The sequence below is a fragment of the Zosterops lateralis genome (assembly GCF_965231275.1).
Source record: "Zosterops lateralis genome assembly, chromosome: 8".
NCBI classification, from domain to species: domain Eukaryota; kingdom Metazoa; phylum Chordata; class Aves; order Passeriformes; family Zosteropidae; genus Zosterops; species Zosterops lateralis.
Window position 1 is genome coordinate 1,651,149 of NC_139768.1, and position 20,940 is coordinate 1,672,088.

The following is a 20,940-nucleotide window of genomic DNA, read 5'->3' on the forward strand; positions in this document are numbered from 1 at the left end:
TTAGTCCTTGCCTTGCACTACCAAGATGTACCTAAGCTGTGTGACAATGTGTCTGCTCTTAATACAAAAAAATCCCATTTCCAAGTATCAGGAAAGCTGTTAAATATTTTAGGAGTGTAATACCACAGCACAAAATACAGCAAAACCTGTTCTACAGGGAGTAGAGAACTTGATGTTGGGTCTAGAATAACTACTGACAGGTTTCCAGACAACTCAGGCAAGTATTACAGGTTTCTCCTCAACTTACTTTGCTGTATTAGTTTGAGGCTACTCCAAGCTGAAGTGCAGCTTATCTTCAGACTTCTTTGACACAAAATCTGATATGAAGACAAACTACAGCAAACAAGGCATATGGAAAAAGACCTCCAAATGCCAAATTCTGAATGGTTACAAGTGCCAGTGGGCATTTAGTCACCCTCGATCTCTCAGTAACATAATGTACTTAGCTTCCTTACACAGAGAAATGAGAATATAAAAATAGAATTAACATGTAGCCACAGAAGATGCATGGCCTGTTACTCCAGGGGATAGCTGGAGAGAAAGCCTTGTGCACTGGACATTGGCAGACAAAATTAAAATGAAATCCAAAAGAAGTATTCTTTACATTCTGACTCTATTACTGTGGCATTTCAGTACTCACTCACTAAAGTACCAGTGGCAAAATGGTAATAAACCACCCTGAAAAACCGGTTTGGAGCAGGTACTGGAGGACTGATCTTATCAGTCTGTGAACACAGGAGAGCCACTGAGGGATCTCATCCAAGTCTTGGTTCATGGCTGCCCCTTCAAAGCAAACTCCAAGGGCACTTGGAGAGGCCCTAAGAGAACTCTTGGCACAAGCAGTTGCTGTGAGTCCCTCACCACAAACCTGGGACAGATTTCTCCCAAGCTTCAGGTGAGAAATTTCTACAGAAATTAAAGGGGCAGGATCACAGGTGCAGGAGCTACCACTGAACACTTGGATCAAGGCTCATTTACCCTGTCACTCTGAATTATTACACACATGTAAATCAGTTAAAAACCACGTTTGAGGCAACTCCAGATGTCCATCATACCATGAGCAGCACACACTAATTCCCCTCAGTGTTGGTTCAGCCAAACCTCTACCACATCACTGAATTAATATTCTGATGGCTCCAGATACAAAGTGGGAGTCTGACACAAGACAAAAGTGACTGTCTGGGTGAATGATACATTTCCCCAGCCTGAAAAAGGCACATTCAAAGTCTGTCTGACAAGACTCACACAAGATCTGCCCTTAAGTCAGTTATCAGAGTCCTTCACAAAAATCAGTACCAGGAGATTCAGTTAGTAATAAAACCTTCCCTTCAAAGGTACATAATTTAAATTGAGAAAGGGGTTTAGGAAAACCCAGGGCTGAAATTTCTGCTCTTTCCTCAAACTCTAGTGGAAATGGCTGTTTTCATATCAGTTATCTGCATTTTCCAGGCAGTGCAGTTAACATCCAAAGAAGGCTGTTCAGAATACTGTGAGAAGGCAACCAAAAACAATCACAAATCAAAGAGGAAGATGTACCAGAATACCACAAACAGGGGTAGAATTAAAAAATAATAATAAAAAAATCCAAAAACCAACTACAAACTGGTGACAAAAACAAAAGCTGAAGATTTATCACTGCAGAAATATCTACTTTCTGATTTTCTGTTCCCAGGTCAGTACTATCAGCAAGGCACCAAATGAAATTTTGTTTATTGACAATGTACAATGCTCTCTTAAAATAATCAGTAACAACTTGTACAAATGCAAGCAAAGACCCTGGGTTCTCAGAGTCTCAAAAGAATTAAAAAGCAATTACTCTGAGTATTAAAACAACAACTGATTTTTGGACAAACAACTTCAAGAATTGTTTTCACCCCTGGTCTGTTTTTTGATATCCAAAATATTGGTATCAGCATTTCTGATTGTACACAGAAAATGTTTCCTTCATAGTATCTAAAGACTTAAGTCAGCAATCAGCACTACTCCATTAGAAAGGAAAAATAAATGAAAAAGCTCTTTTCAAGTTTTTCCCTTTTTCATCAGCAATTTTCTGACTTCTGTGTTCATTAGTAAGTTAATCCTGGGAGTTCTCTCAGAAAATGAAATGGAGTCCATTGTTAGAAAGCTTAACTTCAGCAGATTGGGGAACATAACTTGAAGTATTCTTTGGTAGCTCCATACTGAAGAGATATGAAAGATCCTATTCTACAGTATTTCCACTAAATTTCTTTTCTATCAAATTCCAATGGCTCACATCACAAAGTGGACTTCATTCTGAATTACTGTGACATTACCAGATAGCAAGAACTTGTTGTTTTTGTTTTTTTTAAATATGTATCAGTGAATCTTGAAAGGAGATTTAGTAAACTTGGGGAAAAAAAAAACCAAGTCTACTTACTGGGACACTGGGAGTTTTCAAAGCTGGTGGTGCTGGCAGAGCCTCTGATTCTGGCTGGTTCCAGTGTCTAGCATTGTACACTGCTTTTGTGGGAGACTAAAAGATAAAAATAACAGTTATTTCTTAAGTAAATCACCAGTAGTCACTAAACACTTCCAAAATTACTGCAGCAATACTGTAGCCAAACAAGGAAAACGAGCCTCATTGTCCCTGCTGAATTTGCAGCAACACAAGTTCTCAATATCATCTGTATTAGAAAATAAGCCAGACTTTGAAGCATCTGATGGTTTTAAAGACATGTAGAGCCACTCAAATGGCAAAAGACAGAATATGGATGTATTTAAAGAATTCTTCAGTTGTCCCATCTCTTAAATTTATTCAAAGGCAAAAGGTCTGCAGCCTTCCTGTAGACAAAAACTGACAGCTCAGGGGGAAAAAAACATGTTAGCAAACACCATGTCAGTAGAAATATGACTGGGTTAGAATCAAAATGCAGAACTCACATAGATTTTGATGCTAGGAGGAATAAAAACACTCAAACAAAATGCCTTAATCCATATTAATAAATTAAGAAGCCTTTTTTTCATCCTGCTCAAAAATGTGTCAAGGCAAATCAAAATGCATCAAAATTTACTGACCTTGAATTTTTGGGAAATATATCCTCAGAGGAAGCAAAGAATTCTATTTCTACATTTGTGTTCACCAATCTACTTGCATAATATTGTTCTAGATTAATAACGCATTACAATTTTCACAATTTCCCACCATGCCACATATCAAGTAAATTTTAAATACCTGCTCCCTCACAGCACTTCCATAGAATTTTAAATGTGAAAAAATAATTTCAAATAAACTTTTTCGGTCAAAATATAAGGTATGAATTATTTAACCCAAATTCAGCTCAAGCCCACAGAGGAGGTACACATGGCAAGCCTTGGGATCAGCCAGGGACTGAGCACAACTCCACAAAGTGTGACAAGGGCCTGGCATGTCAAAAGCCAGAAAGCCAAAACTCTGCTGTGCTGCATTCTCCTGTTCTTCACAAGACAAAGCCCTATCAGACAAAATTTCAAGGAATATTTGCAGAATGAAAGCCTCAGCTGAGAGTTTTCAGAGCCCAAAAGCACCAAACCATTCCAGTCTCCAGACAAGAAAAAGCCTCTTTCCACACTGGAGTGGACTTTGATGTGGCCATGAGAAACTTGGCTTGTTAAATTATGTTCCTACAGCAGTGCTCATGTCCCATTCATCAACACCTATACAGTAATTATCTTAAGTTTCATCAGTTTTGCAAGGAAGCTCTTTTAAACAATTATCTGTTCAGCTCAAAAGGTTTAACTGAGAAACCAGTCTCATGGTCAGGATACTACAGTTACAAGAGGACATCTGGGCCCACAAACAGGAAGAAAGTGTCCTATGGATCCTTATTTGAAAAATGGCTACAAAATGGTTCAGATGTTAACTCTCTTTTCTCCTATACCTTTCAAGCAACAAATATTACCTGGAATCTGACCCAGAATGAACAAAGGGAGGACAATTTATAAAGTTTTTTGGGTTTTTTTATTAAGAAAGATACAAGTTTCACAGACATCTGCAATGGAAAAGAAGCACTGAATGTTTTTGTTTCTTGAATTGATCTCAACTGCTCCACACTCATTTCAGTGCATATTTATGACTGGCAGGAGTGGGTGCCCTGTGCTGGCATACAGGATAATTCAAGGAGATAACACACTGCCAAGTAACCTGCACAGTACAGAACCAGACCAGACTGGGGTGAAATTCTCTGCCTGTGTGCTCCTTTTCCTGCAGCAGGAGCCAAGGAGAGCCCCTGGCAGGCCTGGGCTGGGTTTGGGCTGGTCCTGGTGAGGAACCAGCTGGGCCTGTCCCTTGCTGAGCACACCACAGAACCTCCTGCAGCCCCTTGGCTTTTCCCAGTCCAGCCCCTCTGCTGTGCACACACAGACACAGGGCAACGAGGCCCAGCCCACAGGAAGCACATTCAGAGTCTGGGAGGGAGTTAAAACAAAGCACACAAACAGCTGTGGCAGTGCCCAAAAGGGCCACACAGCATCAGTGTGCCTTCCCCAGCAGAGAGCAACAGCTGATGCGTAGGAAAGAGTTCAACAGGGCAAACAGATAAAAGCAAATTCCTTCTAAATGCTCAGGGCTCACAGGCTTCCAAAGATGGCATGCTTTTTGTTTAACAGTCAAAAATGGGCTTTTCTTCTCCCATTTCCCTTAATCCCTCACTAAATCAAAAGCTGGGGCATCCCGAAGTGTTTTGTGACATGGCACTTTACAACTTAACCATTACTAGTGCAATAGAGAAAAGAGGCTACATTTTACATAAGAAAACAAGGAATGCCACCAATAAATGCCTGTCCAGAGAAACAAGGACATCTGCATTTAACAGCTCTCTTGTAACAGAGCCTGAAGTGCAGCTGGAAAAAGTAATCCTTAAAATCTCAAATACCTATGGGAGGTTAGGTTTAGCCACCATTCCTTGTAGTATCTTCCACTTCAAATCAAAGAAATGATTTAAACAAGTGATTGGCCTGTGATTCCGTACCTTCTCAGCAATATTTGCTATCTGGTCAGTGTGGCACTGCCTGCACACAGCTGGTCCACCAAAACACACCCACAAAAATCCAGCACCGCTTTCCAAAGAAATGTGTTCTAACCAGTTCTAACAAATTACACAGACACTTTGGAGCCTCTCTTACAATTCACATGGACTTTGACATCAGCAAATACATCTCTCCTTTCCAACCACCTCTTAAAGCAACCTGCCCATTTTCCCTTGCAGCACAGAGTGAGGATGAATTTCCAGAACAAGTGCCCCAGTACTGATGAACCAGTGAGCCCTGTGTGGACATGCTCTGGATTACTGTCTGACAGAACTGAGGCCAGGAAAAGTACCAAAGATCAAATGAATGCTACTGAATAAAGACTTTTCACAAGGGCTTGATCACAAAAGTGAAGAGAGGTTGGTTTGTTTGGTTTTGGGGTGGTTTTAAGGCAACTCAAATGCCGGTGATAACAAGCTTCCCTGGACAAGCAACACTGATATTTAAGCAGCAGTAATTTAAGAAACCTTCTCTTCAAGACAAGAAAACCTTGGCAATTATTCAAATAATGCAGACTTCTCTTTAATAATTCCTTCTCTCAAGACTAACTCAGAATAGATGCAAGTGGAAGTACATCATTCCTTTGAACTCTGTGTTCTTTAGGTAAATAGGTTCTGCAATATTAATCAGCTGTAAGAGCTTCTGCTGAACAGCAGCAGTTTCCTTTTCCCTTACATCTAGAACTGACAGCTGCTCACACAGAGATACATGTCTGGAAGATTGCAAATATTCCAGGATGGTTATAAGGCATATGCTACTGTGAGACTCTGCCTGTGCTTTTGGGGAGGGTGAGTGCAGATGAAAAACCAGAACTAATGCCAGGGATTTTACAAGATGCAGAGAGTTGTCTCTTTTATAAGATCATCTCCAAATGGCATCAACTATGGGTCATGCTTAACCTCCCCATCCCTGAAAGCCTCAAAAGCTGAAATTTTCAAGAGCTGGCACTCTGCACACACTGATGCAGCACTGCCTGCCATTCATAGATGTAAGAATAGCAGAAAATAAGAGCCAGGGACATGAGTCACACAGAATATACTAGCAAAACAAGAAAGAGCATCTATTTGCAGGCAGAAATGCTTTCCAAGGTAGAAGACAATGGCAAAAGAAAACTCAAGAACATTTTTAACAGATATCCTGATAAATGAATTATTTACATCTAAAATGCACTCAGTAACACTCTATGCCAGATGCTTGTCAAAATGACAAGTTCCAAGAAAACCCCAATAAACAAAATATATGAGTTGCCACTCTGTATTCATCATCATTAAGAGTACTATCCTGTCCTGCATGTCTCACTCTGAACAGGCAAAAGGTAACAAGTATGTTATGCAGCACAGAAATATTCATAATGGACGGTTTCTTTTGAAAAGGGAAAGGAGTGAACATCACTCAGGGCAATTGAAAAAGAAATCACACTTCAAAATAGGAAGATGAAATATCAATTCAGCACAGGCTGAGCCACATTATAGAACAAAATGTTAACTTGGACTCCAGATAAGATAGCAGTTTTCAACAGCAGTTTAAAACCAGCACCAAGTCATCTCTGCAGTGCTCAAAACCTGAACTGCATCTCCATTATTTGGATCAAAGTTGCAGATTAGTGCCAATAAACCACTGCCATGGATCACTTAATTGTGAGGTGCTATTCCATTTAAATACAAAAAAACACATAATGCACACACATAGCCAGAAAACTATGAGCTGTTAGTCAGGTAAGGTTTAAAGTATCAGACAACAGAAGGAGCAGGGGAAAAAATGCCACTGAAGCTTTTCTTGCATCAAACTTCTGAAAAACTGCAAAACGCTTTTTCTTCCTTCAAGCTCAAAAGGAGCCCACAGGACACAAAATGATGGGTCCAACACTCAAGTGAAATATGAAAGCAGAATTTAAGAAACAGGATAATCTGATAAATGAGATTTATCAGAAATAGCCAATGATAATTTATGCTGAGTGTATTCAAAGGTCAGCTCAGAAGCAGAAGCCATACAGTTATGGCCACTGATTTGGCCTGAAACCTTTATTAAGTCTAGTTAAAAGGGACAGGGTACAATAGTTTAGATATATCCCCACAATACTGGATACATAATGCTTTGCTCCAGAGAAGAGAAAAACCTGCAGTTCAAGGAGGCACAAGCACTTCCCAGCACAAATCACACACATTTCCTGCTCTCTTGGTTGTGAAAGGCAGAGAGAAGCAGGCAGGCACACATCCCCCTCCCCTCCTCCTGTGCATCCTCATCTACCCAAAGTTTATCAATCTACTAACAGGAAAGCCTCACAAAATTGTAACTGCAATGAAATTCCAATAAAAAACACTGCTCAAATAAATGTCCCAGATGTCCTCAGCTCCAGCTCTGGGCTTTGCACCAGTGAGTGTGAGGATCCTGACCTGACCGCTTCCCAGTGTGACCAAACTTCAGCTGCACCTCCAGAGAGCACCTACCTCATCAGAAGGCTTTGCTACATCAGGTCAAAACACATCTAATTCAAAGCAAAACCTTTGAAATGTGTCTAACGAGGACCCTGGGCCCTCCACACCACCCATTTCCCCTCCAGACGTGCTCATGTCTCATCATTCAATTATCAAATTCACATGGAGCCACAGACGGAGCTGAGTGAACCAGCCGTGCTCATACAGTACACAGGAGCTGTGAAGACAATTTTGCATATTCATCTGCATATAAATTAAGCTCCCACTGGCAAATGAAACTGGTATATTTTAATCCCTTTGAGCGTTTTTCCCATTTTAGAACTTCCTACAGGACTGAGACCTTGTGCAATGTAACATTTATCCTACACAGCCACCCTGCACTGCCAAATTCCTAAAACATCAAGTTAATTACTGGAACTACAAAACTGATGTGTGTGTGAGCTTTCCTGCAGGGAATGTGAGGATGCAAGAGAGAATCTAGTTTCAAAAATACTTGAACCAATCTTTGCTTCTTGCCTTAGAGCTAATACCAGTAGGAACTGGAAGTATAAAATGCCACATTTCCACCGTGACATTAAACATTTTCCATTCAACTTGATTTTTCTACTTCCTGAAAAGCCTAGTATGCACAGGGGAAGAAGGATTTCCATGCTTATTTTTCATTTGTTCCTCTTGCCTCTGTGAGGACTTAGCCTGTTCTGCACACTTTGCATGTCTCCCCTTGCCAGACAAAGCTGCTGCCATCTCTGTTGGCACCACCCAGAAAACCCATTTCCAAGAATGCTGCTACCACAGCTCTACCCCACAGCTGCCTGTGGGGGACACCTGCAGAAGCAGTTTTACCAGGTGGAAGGATCCCAGCTTGGCATCTACCAGAACATCCTCTCCACCACGGTTTAATATGAAGGAGTGAGAAGAAAATAAGTTTGATCACCATCAAATGATTACCTTGAAATGAAGAGACCAAGTCCTGCATTTGCTTTCACTCCAAGATGGCTTTGAGATGCTAAACCCCAACTCAATCCAGTAAAATTACAGCAACTATCTCACTCTCCAATTTAGGTGACTAATCTAAAAACCTGCCAGTCCTGACTAGTATCCTGCTTACTAGCTTACACATTAAGAATTGGTTTTGGTCTATTTACATTAATAATAATAAAAGAAGTCCCTAAATGGTAAGCACTTGGAAGCCAGTATTAAATAAATATGCTTATAGAAGAATTTGGTTTTGCAAATGTTAGGTGAAATAATAGTGTCAATATGAGGCTTTGGCTTCTAACAAATCAGCTAATAAACAGATTTATTCTCACCTTTTATAATATTTTATCTTTTTAATTTATTTTTATTCCAGCAATATAAAAATTGCTTACAACAGACAAGCTGATGATAACTGGCTGGCACTTGTAACAGCCCATCTCTTGTTTATCATTCCAACAAAACCTATTTGGACAAAAAAATCCCCACAAAAACCACTTCAGTTCAGGACTGGGCAGCCAATCTGGCAGCAGCACCAATGAGCAAATGAAAGGAATGCACTGCAGAAGCAGCAGGAGTCACAGGTTGTCAGCTCTGCCCAGCACCACTTGTCACCCTGCTGACAGACAGACTGGGCTTAGCCCTGAACTCAGAGGTCACAGAATATTTCAACTGACCAAATTCAGCTTGACTCCTCAATGGCCTCAAAACAGCTCATGCCAACTAATAATCTTTTATCATAAAAACACACCATTTTAACTTCCTAAATTAAATTAGGATGCAAAGAGCAGCTCAATGCGCACAGTTATCAGCAGTTTCTAATCACTGAAAAAATGCTTTGTTACAACTGCTCATCCTCAGGATAGGACACACTTTAACTAAGGTTGTGCAAGTTGAAGACAAGCAGTTCTTTTTAAAATGAGCCCTGGCCAGTCTACTCTGATCCTACCATTATAGGAGTAGAAAGGGCTATGACTGACAGCAAAACTTTTGAATTGTGAATCCTCCACTGCTTTTCCAGGACTATTTCTTTGAAATAAGCTATGGAAAAGTAATTTAGCAAAATCACACAGCTTCGTGCACTTAAGACAGACTAATGCTCACATACTCCAAAACTTAAAAATGAAAAAAACGAAGAAAAATTGTTAAAAATCTGATTTGGGCAAACGCTGATTCGTTTGCAGGGCAGCAAAAAGAAACGTTACTCGCAGGATGCCTTTGATAAACATCTCTTGTACAGTGCAACAGCAGCTCAGTGGAAAACTACAGACCACAGTGCAGCCTAGTTTCTGTCCCCTCCCACACACACGTCACTGTCACATTAGCCCTGAGATTACTCAGCCAGCCCAGAGCAGGCACGGGTTCGGACTTCTCCAATTTCAAAATACTTTCAAAGACCAGGTATAAGCGTTTCAGCTGGAACTTCTAGTTTACTCAGACCCAGCATTTGTTTCAAACTGATATTTATAGCTCCCTCCAGTCAGCATGAAACACCAGTGGAGAAAGCTCCCATCAAACTGTAAAAGATTTCTTATAGCCTTAAAACACATTATTACAATAAATGCTATTAGAAACAAAGGCTCACAGGTAAGTTTTTTATTCAGGTATTGACAGTTTTTAACAGTGCCCAACCTTGTAACAGGAGTTTGTTATTTTCCATTATCAAATTGACCTCCTTGTGGAAAAAAAACCTGCCTAGAGGACAAGAAAGAAGCATTTAAATAATGAATTAAAGACCAGTTGCAGATCAGACTGAAATCACACAAATTAAAAAAAAAAAAAAATTCCTGGTTCAGCATTTGGTAACTGGAAATAAGTGCTCTTTACACAATATTGATTTAACATGTCCATCCAACTTACCTGTCCAAAGACCACACTTAGAAATCTTGCACGCATTTCTGTACTTTAGTCAAGTTATTCTTAAAACTCGAGTAAAACACAAAAAGCAATAGTTACAGGGTTATAACTGCCTCAAGTTTTTCTCTTGAATAGAGTTCAGCAGCAGCCTGTTGGCTAAGCCATGTCTGAATTCAGCAATGCTTTAGTTCCTGTGTTTGACACGACTGTCAGTACCAGCCCCAGCAACGTCACTTGATCAAAGTGCTGCACGTAATCCTGCTAAGGCCGCTGTGTTAGTGAGCATTTCTCACTTGCAGTGTTGACTTAACCAGGTTAAGAGGACTTAATCTCTCTTCTTGGTCCCCTCAACTAAGCAGATACAATAGTTTAGAGTTTCCCAGTGAACTAGACTAAGATTTATGACAAATGTTTCCTTTTCAGTGAGTTATTTTTATAGTAGTATGCATTGTTGGGAAACTGAAGGCACAAGGAAACAGGAGGGGGCTGATCGACCAAAGGAAGAGCAAAAGCAGCATAACCACGAGCTTCTATCAGTGTTTTTGCCTGTTTCAGGTAAAACCAGTCCTTACAGTAGGATGGGGCTTTGTTGGATTTGGGACTGGGTTTTTGGTGGTTGTTTTTTGATGCATAATCCAAGATGTCAGCTTTTCCTGGTAAATGCAGTCCACACTAGCGGAGGAACTCTGAAGCAATGTCACTTCAGTGCACTAAAGTGTCCTAAACTTCAACAGTACATTAAAAGCACTGTTACCAAACTGTTCCCAGGCACAGCAAGCAGTGAAAGCCAAATGCCACGGCACACAGCAAGGCAAGGGCCCCCCATGGCAGGCAGACACCTGTCAGTTAACAGCTAAAATGCACTCACAGCTATCAGTTTGATCTAGCACATCCCAATCAAATCTGTCACTATCTCAAACCCATTGAGCCTCCTGGGAGCTGCCAAAAAGGACTGCTGTGATTTAACCCCAGCTGGCAACTAAGCCCAAGCCACCTCCTTGCTTACTCACCCCCAGTGGGATGGGGGAGAATCCAACGGGTAGAAGTGAGAAAACACCCAAAGAAATAATGACAGCTACACACAGGGAAAGCAAAACCCACGAATGCAAGCAAAACAGAACAAGGAATTCATTCACCACATCCTATGGGCATGTAGTTTTTCAGCCATTCCCAGGAAAGCAAGGCTCCACTGAGTGTAAGAGCTTCTTGGGAAGACAGAGGCCATCACTCCAAAGGTGTGCCCATTGTTCCTTCTTCTCTACATTTTTATATTGCTGAGCACAATTCCTATGGTATGGAATATCCCTGAGGTCACTGCCACCGGCTGTCCCCTCCAAACTTCCTTGTGCACTGTCATCTCCTGGCTGGTGGGGTGGGATAGGAGCAGAAAAGGCCTTGGCTCTGAGTAAGTGCTGCTCAGCAATAACAAAAACATCCCAGCACTACCAGCAGTGTTCTCAGCACAAACCCCAAACAGCCCTGTAAGAGCTCCCCTGAAGAAAATTAACTCTGTTCCAGCCAAAACCAGCAGACACAGGAAACTCTGTGGTCCAGTATTTGAATGGGCCAAAGGAAACACCAGGAACATCAAGTTAGAGGCAAAGAGGTTTTTCCATGCCTTTTCCTGTACAAGCCAATGTGTGCACAAGAAGAAAAGAACGAGCCCACTGATGTGCCCCCATTCACTGGGTACATGTGGAATGTGTACAAAGTCACAAGTCAGATGAGTTTTCTAGGGTTAAGATTTCAACAAGTGAATTTAAAGGTATTTCTCCAGGCATAGCAATGTGAGAGTAAGAAAAAAATTTAAGCCAGCTTCAAGGCATTTAAAACCAGTAAATTTTCATTGCAAAAGTGAATATTTAATTGAAATGTGCCCATTTTAACTAGAATCAGAAGTCATTAAGCAATGAATTAGCCTTCAGGTTACTTCTTAGTTTGATCAGTAGTCCACTAATCATCAATGCAGACTGACCATAAAATGAGCACTTTCTTCTTCATCTTACTAATCATAAAAAACACATTTCAAACTCTCAAGAAAATTTCAGTATTTTATAGGTGCTAAAATTGCATTCTATAGTAGCACAGAAGCTTTATGAAATATACTCAGTGCAAAAGATATCAACATCTAAAAAACCAATTCCAAAAAACTTGTTTCTAAAATTCACCCACTCTAAGGCATAGGAAAAAAAGACTTCTGATAAAGCACTCATCCAATTGAAATTTCATGCTACTTTGAGAAAACATAAGACTGAGTCTGCTTCCATTTGTGCCAACTTGAGAGAGTCAGTGCTTTTTTTCTGTTACACCTCCCTGTCTCCTTCATGCAGCTCCCTCAAGTCTTCCCACACACCTCAGCAGCCCTGAAGAGCAGTAACAAAGATTATAGTTCTGCTCCCATACCTTTTAACTGTGATTGCCAACTCTATCTAAACTCTTACCTTGAAATATTCAAAGGTAATCAGTATTCACCATGTCTAGGTTGGCTTCCTATGGCCACAGGCAGAGCCAGGATCAGCACAGAGCTGCAGATCACTCATATATTATATATAAATTATATATTTTGAGTTTAGGAGCAGAGGGGCCATCCCAGAAAATGTGCATTTCAGAGGATTTGGTGGTCCCCAGTGACACGTGGAAAACACAAACACTGAACTGACACAAAACACTAAGTATAATCATTAATTTTTAAGGCTGATAGATCAAAAGGTTAAGTTTGGGGATAGATCAGTCCTCCTTATCTTCCACTTTTAAATTGGCTTTTTTCAGGTTCCTATTTAGAGACAGGTAATTTGCATAAGACCACAGGAAACTGTTCCAGAGTATTCCTAGGAAAATTCCTAGGATTGCTGACTCCAGCTAAAACCTGTTGTGAAAGCAGCAGGAGCAAGAAATCTCAGGAAACCATTTTTATGCTCTCTTATTTTCAAGTTTTTAGCCTCAGTAGATTTGGACCACAGCAAGAAAAATTTCTTGTCTGCTCTCTTGGGTTTGCTTGTTAATGGAGAATCAGTTTCATGTGTAGAAGGGGAACTCAGCTCAAAGGGGCCAAGCAGGTGGGTGTATCCAGAGCTCCCATCTGACATGCTCCAGCATGAGTTACCCAACCAGTTGAATTAAAATTGTAAACAGTTGCAAACAAACTTCTGCAGATGTTTCTCATGTATGCCTCACACCCATAATTTGCAACTCAAGTAATGCCAATATTTATGTACTGTAAGTACCTAATTATGTTGCCATGGAATGTAACACTCCTCCTATAACTCAGGCTCAGGATAAAGAGGTTTAATTCACTTAAAAGCACGGCTCTGGTTGAGACTTTACTCACCTACCATAATGTCCATGGCTACTGCAACCAGGCAGCCATTTCAGTCCTTACAGTAAAAGCAGTGCTTAGAAACACTGTTATAAGTCAATGATGTTGGTAATATTTTAATGTACACACAATCAAGGTTCCAAGAACTAGACTTCAGCATTTAGAGACAATGGTCAAGTTTTCAAAACTACAACCATGGGTGAGAGATCTGCTGAATATAGACTGGAAAAAAACACTTGAGCATTCTGGATCTGCTGAAATTTAATGACAGCACCTTCTGCTTCCTGAGTAACAGAGCTTTTTTTTCTTGGCAGCTCAGTCTGATGCAGAGTCACAGCTCTGAACATCACCACCTAACAGAAAACATTTAATACTGTATCTGCTACCTTCTACAAGAAAAAATAAATGGTGCTGAGACAGTGAAGAAGTTCTAGAGTTGGATTTTTTTAAGAGATCATTCAGTTATTATGATAAGGTTAATACTTTAAGTTTGTGGGCTTTTTTTCATTCCCAGAATGTAAATTCCCTTAAGATACAACTAAGATTAAAAGCCTATATCTATATCTTAGGAAGGTAATTATAGCATCTCTAATTACCATCAGAACAGGCTTTACAAGCTTTTTTAGTAACTCCATGGAACAGCCGCATGATTAGAGAACATTTAAGTTTAAAATCTGAATCTCAATTACAGCAACATCTACTTCTGGGCCTATTGTATCAGTGCCTGGTCAGAAAAAGCTGTTTCATTCTCAACTTCCCCACCTGAATGAAGTTTATCCCCACCTGAGAATTTTCCAGAGTTGAAACAACCCTCCCTTATACAGGATGATATTGCTGTGAGGCTTTTTCCTTCCCCCTGTAATTTCATGCTACAGACACCCAAAATTAATTAGAATTAATTCCACACAAAATCTCAGGGATTTAAAAAATAAAAATTAAACAAGAAACACATGAAATGCAATTACAGAATAATACTTGTGACATATAAATATTTAAAATTTTTAAAAATTCTGTATTTAGCAGAACACTCCCAGCTGTTTCATGCTGTTAAAAAAATACAACTGAAAACGCTCCAGTCAAATTTGCACTTCCTGTACTTCTGTTTCTCAGTGCACTGTAACATGTTCACTGATAAGAAGCTGAATTTAAAAATATTATTTCATCAGCAGAAGCTGAGGAACTTCCATCTTCAAGAAGTTCTATTTCAGTTCTGAAAACACCCTTCTCACTTATGTGACTTCAAACTCTGAAGGGAGGAACTTCTCCTTCTGTCCAACTCAAAGCAACAAGTGACACTTCTTTTTTCAAAGGGCATCACAACTGTCAGGTATCCTCCCAAGAATATTCCCCTGCATGTTTTGAGAGCTAAACCAACTTTGTCATCCTTTCTACCCCACAAATCCATTTTTTAAATGAAAAATTGTTATATATCACCACAAGTGGGGAGATAATAAATCTTCAGGTTCTGGAAGACCAAAAAAAAGGCCCCTTGAAAAATTAGTTCAAGTGAAACTATCACATAACACAAGTAATTAGTTACCTTCATGAGGAATTATTAAAATTCCTTAGGAAAAAATAATTTTAAAAACTTCTTCAAACTGTTGGACTGATGAGCACATTCTGAACACACGTAAAAGACAATTTCTATAATACCATGCAACTGCCAGGTCTTGCAAAACCCATGGAGCTCAAAGGGAAAGGAGAAATACAAGCTCATCTCCCTCCTCCTCCTCCAGCAGCTGTGGGTTGCAGTGATGGCAAGACAGGGACTCACCAGGTAACACAAACAAGTCCTGCAAAGAGCTCATGGAAAGGCCTTGAGCACTTGAAATGTCTGTCCTGGACATTTGGGTCACAAAAACTGCATTTAATGGAGATTATATGGACTCCCCTATTGCAAACCTTTACCTGGTAGCTGAACTCATTTTTTGCTGTATGCACATTTTGAAAAGCCTCAAAATCCTGAGTATTCTTATAATGACAGATCACCCATGTTTCTATAAGATCAAGAAAATGAATAAGCTCTTTTAATGCTATGAAAGGGCAAATTCATATTGAGTATTACACAGTCAGGGAAGACTGGGCTGGGATTGGAGGTCACTTTTTTTTCCAAGTAAAAGAAAATTTCACTATACCAAATGCTATAAAGGCACTTACCCTTATAAAGACTGTACCAATACTTAATTTTAAGTTTTCAGAAAAGCTGAAGCCTATAATGATAGATATTTCTTGGGAGAGCAACAAAAGAGACCAAAAGAATCCCCCCCCCAACCACCAACAAACCACAAAGTAAAATACACAGAATTTAATGATTCTTTGCTTTAAAAATCATCTCCAGGGAATGCAGTTATGTTACAAGTCTGATTCTCCACAGCAGTAATGTGAACCTGAAAAGTGAAACTTTCAGTAATAAAAACAAAAATTTCATACTTGAGTATTTTATTTTTACAGAAATAATATTAAAGACCAACATATGATCTCAAGTGCAGATATAAACTGGGACAAAAGCCCTGTTGCATATAGAAGAAGAAACATCAACACTGAGGAGTTCAGTAAAAAAAGACCTTTGTATTGGTCTCAGCATTGTTACTCACCCGCTTTGGCCCACTGAAAATCTTCCTGGTGTTCTCCTTAGATTTATCACCTTGTTTATTTGTGGATTTCTTATTGCCTTCAAGCACACCAGATGCATCCTCTGAAAACTCCAGATCTGCTAAAGGTAAATATAGACACAAAACAACCACGTTAAAAGCTGTTGAACTGCTAGAGCATTTCTTGCATCTGACACTTCCACATGTATAGATAGCTACTGAACTTACATAATGAAAACTCAATCTTCATCAGAAAAATCAGCTTTAATGCCAAGCCCAGCCCTGGATGCAGCTCAGGCTTGCTGATGTAACACACAGAAATATGACAAGGTGAATATCACAGCTACTACAGCACCTCTTGCCCACTGGGAAAGCTTCAGGCTCCTGCTGCCCACCCCATATTCCTGAAATCCCAGGGAACCTTTTACATGAGTTTACTGATGGCTGAATTACTGCTACAACCCTGAGCAGCAGAGGAATAAAGCACCACATTGGGTTCTTCAAAAGTGGGAGATTAAGAGATTTAGAAGAACACAGTACAATTACAGAAGAATTGATCTTGCTTCACTTCTCATGAAGGCAGATTGTTTATATTTGCATATTCTGCTGCAAACAGGAAAAAAATAGTGATCAGCTCCGGAAACAGTCAGCTAGAAGGAACTGCTGACATGGCCTTTCAATGGATTTGATACTTGCATCCACTGATTCTGGTACCTGGAAATCTGCAAGTCACTCGTCAAATTAAATCTTTGTCCTTAGCTTTTTTTTTTTAACTTGTATTGTTTTACTTGAAATATTATCCCTTGGAGACAATGGAAAGGGTTTTCTTGGCACAAATCAGAAGTTATCACAAATTTCAAGATGGAAATAAAGACAGGCACAGAGCAGCATTGTTTCATCTGACAAACTGTTTAGAAAACCAGGCTATTCCTGAGAAGCTGCTGCTGTTTGAAAAGTGCACTGCAAACACACAGGTAGGATGGGTAACTCTAACCCCAAGTACCCAGGACCAGACAAATTGGGTAAGAAGTGAAGCAAAGGCAAAGCAGGCAACCCAATCTCTAATGGCATTTTCAAGGAAACAAAACTTGTCAGAGGAATAGAAGTATTCTTAAACAAGTGACTTCAAAAGATGTTTGATAAAATTGGTGTAACTGAGGAAAAATACCACAGAACAATTTCCATTAACTTAAATAAAGCAAAACTGCTTCCAAATCTATGTAAAAGACAACTCAGTTCTTGCTGAAGCCAATTGAAGGAGTAAAATCAAATTGCTTTGATATATATCCTTATAAATCCTGAAATATTTCTGAAAAAGTCAGGCCCTGAATGCAATTCTCAAAGGAAGTCAAACCAAGAGAGCTGGACCCTCCTATTACAGAGTGAAAGCTGAAAAGTAATTTACTTGACCACAGCCATTACAAGTGTGGAATCACTCTGGAAACTCGAGATGTTTCACCCATGAAATGAGAACAGTACCTTGTGCTCTGTGCTATGACTTGGACCTGGCATTGCCTTCAATAATGATTAACAATGCTCTGCACCAGCTACGGCACAATTTTAACATTGTCTTAAATTTCCTTGTTTGAATTTTACTCCTGTGTGATTCTGAACTACCCCATTTAAATTAGGTGATTTTAAATTCAAAGAAACTTTTTGATAAAAACATTTCAACTCCTACTTGCAATGGGAGAATTCTGCATTTTCTGATGTTGCTAGCACATCAAACACTTACCAGCTCTGTAGGATTACCTGGAATGCCTCCAGGTACCCTAAAAGCACTCAGTGCATACATTATCTTAGCAGAGTTCTAGATTTAAACTAAGCAGGGTCTGGGGGAGAAGCCTTTTGTTAACATAACTGAGTGAGCCCTTTGGTAAGCAGCGACCCTCCTGAAGCTTCATTTCCACTGGCTCTCTTCTGTGGGGTTTTTTTGGGGAGGGTTTTGTCCCCTCACAGAGAAATTGGTCATAGTGACTTTTTTGTAGTATGGGAGCATGTAAAGCCTTTTCTCCTCTGTCCAATCGTTTTCAAGGCATTTATGATCTTAAAGATGATTTGCCTCTCTTGGCTAGAATTGGAAAGATGTTCAAAGACCAACCAAAGCAACAACCACAGTAAATTTCCTGGGGAAAAAAAAAAAAAAAAAAAAAAAAAAAAAAAAAAAAAAAAAAAAAAAAAAAAAAGAATTTTGTTTCAGGGTATCAGGGTAATTCTGCAAAAGGTTTTGAAGCCCAAACAGGACTCTGATGTAGCTTTTGAAGACTTTGATGTAGTTTTAACTGGCTTAAAATACTGACCCAATGAAGGTGACTGTTTTTGAGAAGATGCAAAGGAATTAAAAAAACCCCAAAAAATAGGGCAAGTTGGCTCACCAGAACTGAGCCAAGTGCTGGATGCTGATGTACAAAAGCTACATCACCTAAAAAGATTACAGGAATCTCATCTTGATCACTGGAAGGAAAAATGAATTGATGACACAAAGGTTAAGCTGTACATGAGAACCGATTCACAAAGCAAAAGACTAAGCTGCAATACAGATTTCTCTTGGATACAATTCCCCACTGATTATTACAGTCAAGTCAGTCACTTTCTTCCAGTATTCTTAATATAAATATTAATAATAAATAATATAATATTAATATAAAGCTTCTCCTCACTGGAGTCATCCTGTACTTTGGCTACTGAAATGATAAAAGCAGTGTTTCAAATCCAGGAAAGCCTCACCAGCACCTTTAGCCCCTGGCATTCTGGCAGAGTCCAGCTGAAAGGCTCACAAGCCAAAGGGGCTTTTGCTTCACTGGGCTGCTACAGAGGAATTGGAGAGAATTTTAGATTGCAATGGCAAAATAAAAAGTAAACTTCTATTAGAACTCAATGCTTCAGCAAAAATCTAAGGCCAATAAAGTTATGAAGTATTTTCATTAAAAGGAGGTGTGTGATAGCAGTATCTAGGAATTTAACAAGCCCAGGGATTTTTTCAGAGTTGGGAGTTTTATTTGCCTGGGTTTTGTCTGAGGTTTTTTCATGTGTTTTTAGCCATTTCAGCAGAAAAGGCTATCATAGAAGTGAGCAACAGAAAAAGTTTTTCAATGAAAGCCAGTCTAACCAAAACTGAATTTATCTATTTTGTAATTTTTCCTGCACTAATAAGACTGTTCCTGTAGTTTTTGCACTTTCTTAAATTTCATTTATAGAAACATTTAAATTTGTATTGTTAAACTCACTTTCCCACTGTGAACAGAGGGACTGGAAGGAACAGTCTTTATAATGTTTCATTATAAAATCTGTCATATGTTTTAAATTAAGATTCTAAAATATGTATAATAAAAATGCACCTAGAGATGGCAAGTAACCAGATCAGTATCATGGTAAAGTAAAGCATCAAAAAGCATCAAGTTCCTTGAAAAACTGATTATGCCATTAACATTCCTTATGCACAGAACAGCAAAATCAGTCCTGGGATTTTCCAGGGCTGAAATTCAGAGAGGAACTCTGGCATTTCACCTGCCAACCTGGAACAGGAACAGTGGATTTTTATCTGGGCATTTATTCATTAGTACAAAGAAAGAACAGCACATACAGAACAGTCAGGTAGCATTAGCACCTCTCAGTGCTGTTCATCATTTCAGGACAGAGTTTTATTGTTCAAGATGTTCTGAAAGCTGTTTCTCAGGCTTGTAGTCAAAGCTGGCATTTTTTATTTTTCATGGATGTAGAAATCACGTTTTTTTCAGTATGCAAAGACAATACCTCAGAGCAATGTCACATTTTACTGCAACTTCAGGCTTAGATCCAGAAGCTCTTGAGAAATTCTCAGGCTCAGCATCACTATATTTAAGGACTCTTTAATCATAGTTGTTCTGAGTGATCATAATGTTCAAAATTTGCAAAGGTCTGAGACAAAATAGTCTGAACTTTAGCAAGGAGTCCCACAAATTTTAGGGCAGCATCAGACTCCCTATTTTCATAATCTGTACTACAAGACATCACCCTTTCAAATCTCAGAAAAAAAAAAACAAAACTGCAAGTCAAATCTCACCTGCCAACAGCAGCACAAAACAAGAATCAAATGAGCAAAGGAGATGCAAAATAAAGGGGAAGCATCTCCCAGCAGAGGGACTAAAAGGCAGCTCCTACCTGATGTGGAGAAGTGCATTAAGAACTAACAAAACATAAATTTACATCTCCCTGGGCCATGGAAATCTTTTAGGAAAATATTTCAGAGAAGCCATCTGTGATACCTGGGAGGATAAAGGCCAGCCTGGCAAATGCAGTGCCAAATGCAAAGTGCAGATATTCTGAGACTTCTGAGGACAGCAGCTGAAAGGATGATTCGATGGGTCGGCATCTCAGCTGCATTAACTGTACAAGCAAATTTCTGCCTCGGAATAAATGGCTGAACAAAGACTCATTAGAGACAGGGACTAAAAGTACTTCTTAAGCAGCCCTGTAAGATAAACCCATTTTCCAAAGAGGCTGGAACCCAATTGCCTCATCATAAGTAAATTTTATGAAAACAAATCATGGGGTTTTTTGTTTGAAAACACAATCTTCTTGTACAACATCAGTATCCATTTGCTCCTTTCAAATCCACAAAAAAACCCCTAGCAGTGACATTTACTTTTGATTAAAAGGCTCACAGAAAATTCTGGTTTTAGAAACAGCTATAATTAGGACAGAGAAATTAACATTTTTTTCCTCTGAAATTTTATTTCTGGATTATATTAGCAGAAGCTAT

The 20,940-nt window shown here is 39.4% G+C and overlaps 1 protein-coding gene across 6 annotated transcripts in view; it reads right to left on the reverse strand.

Annotated features, from left to right (window-relative positions):
- Positions 1-20,940, reverse strand: part of WAPL (WAPL cohesin release factor) — a 123,992-nt gene that overhangs the window by 23,396 nt on the left and 79,656 nt on the right. For 5 of the 6 annotated variants that reach the window (XM_083866294.1, XM_083866298.1, XM_083866293.1 and 2 more), the window contains 2 exons: positions 16,203-16,321; positions 2,399-2,494 (listed from right to left, as the gene is read on the reverse strand). In XM_083866294.1, coding sequence (XP_083722420.1) covers positions 2,399-2,494; positions 16,203-16,321 — 215 coding nt within the window. The remainder of the gene's footprint in view (positions 1-2,398; positions 2,495-16,202; positions 16,322-20,940) is intronic. The other variant, XM_083866297.1, reaches the window with a different exon arrangement.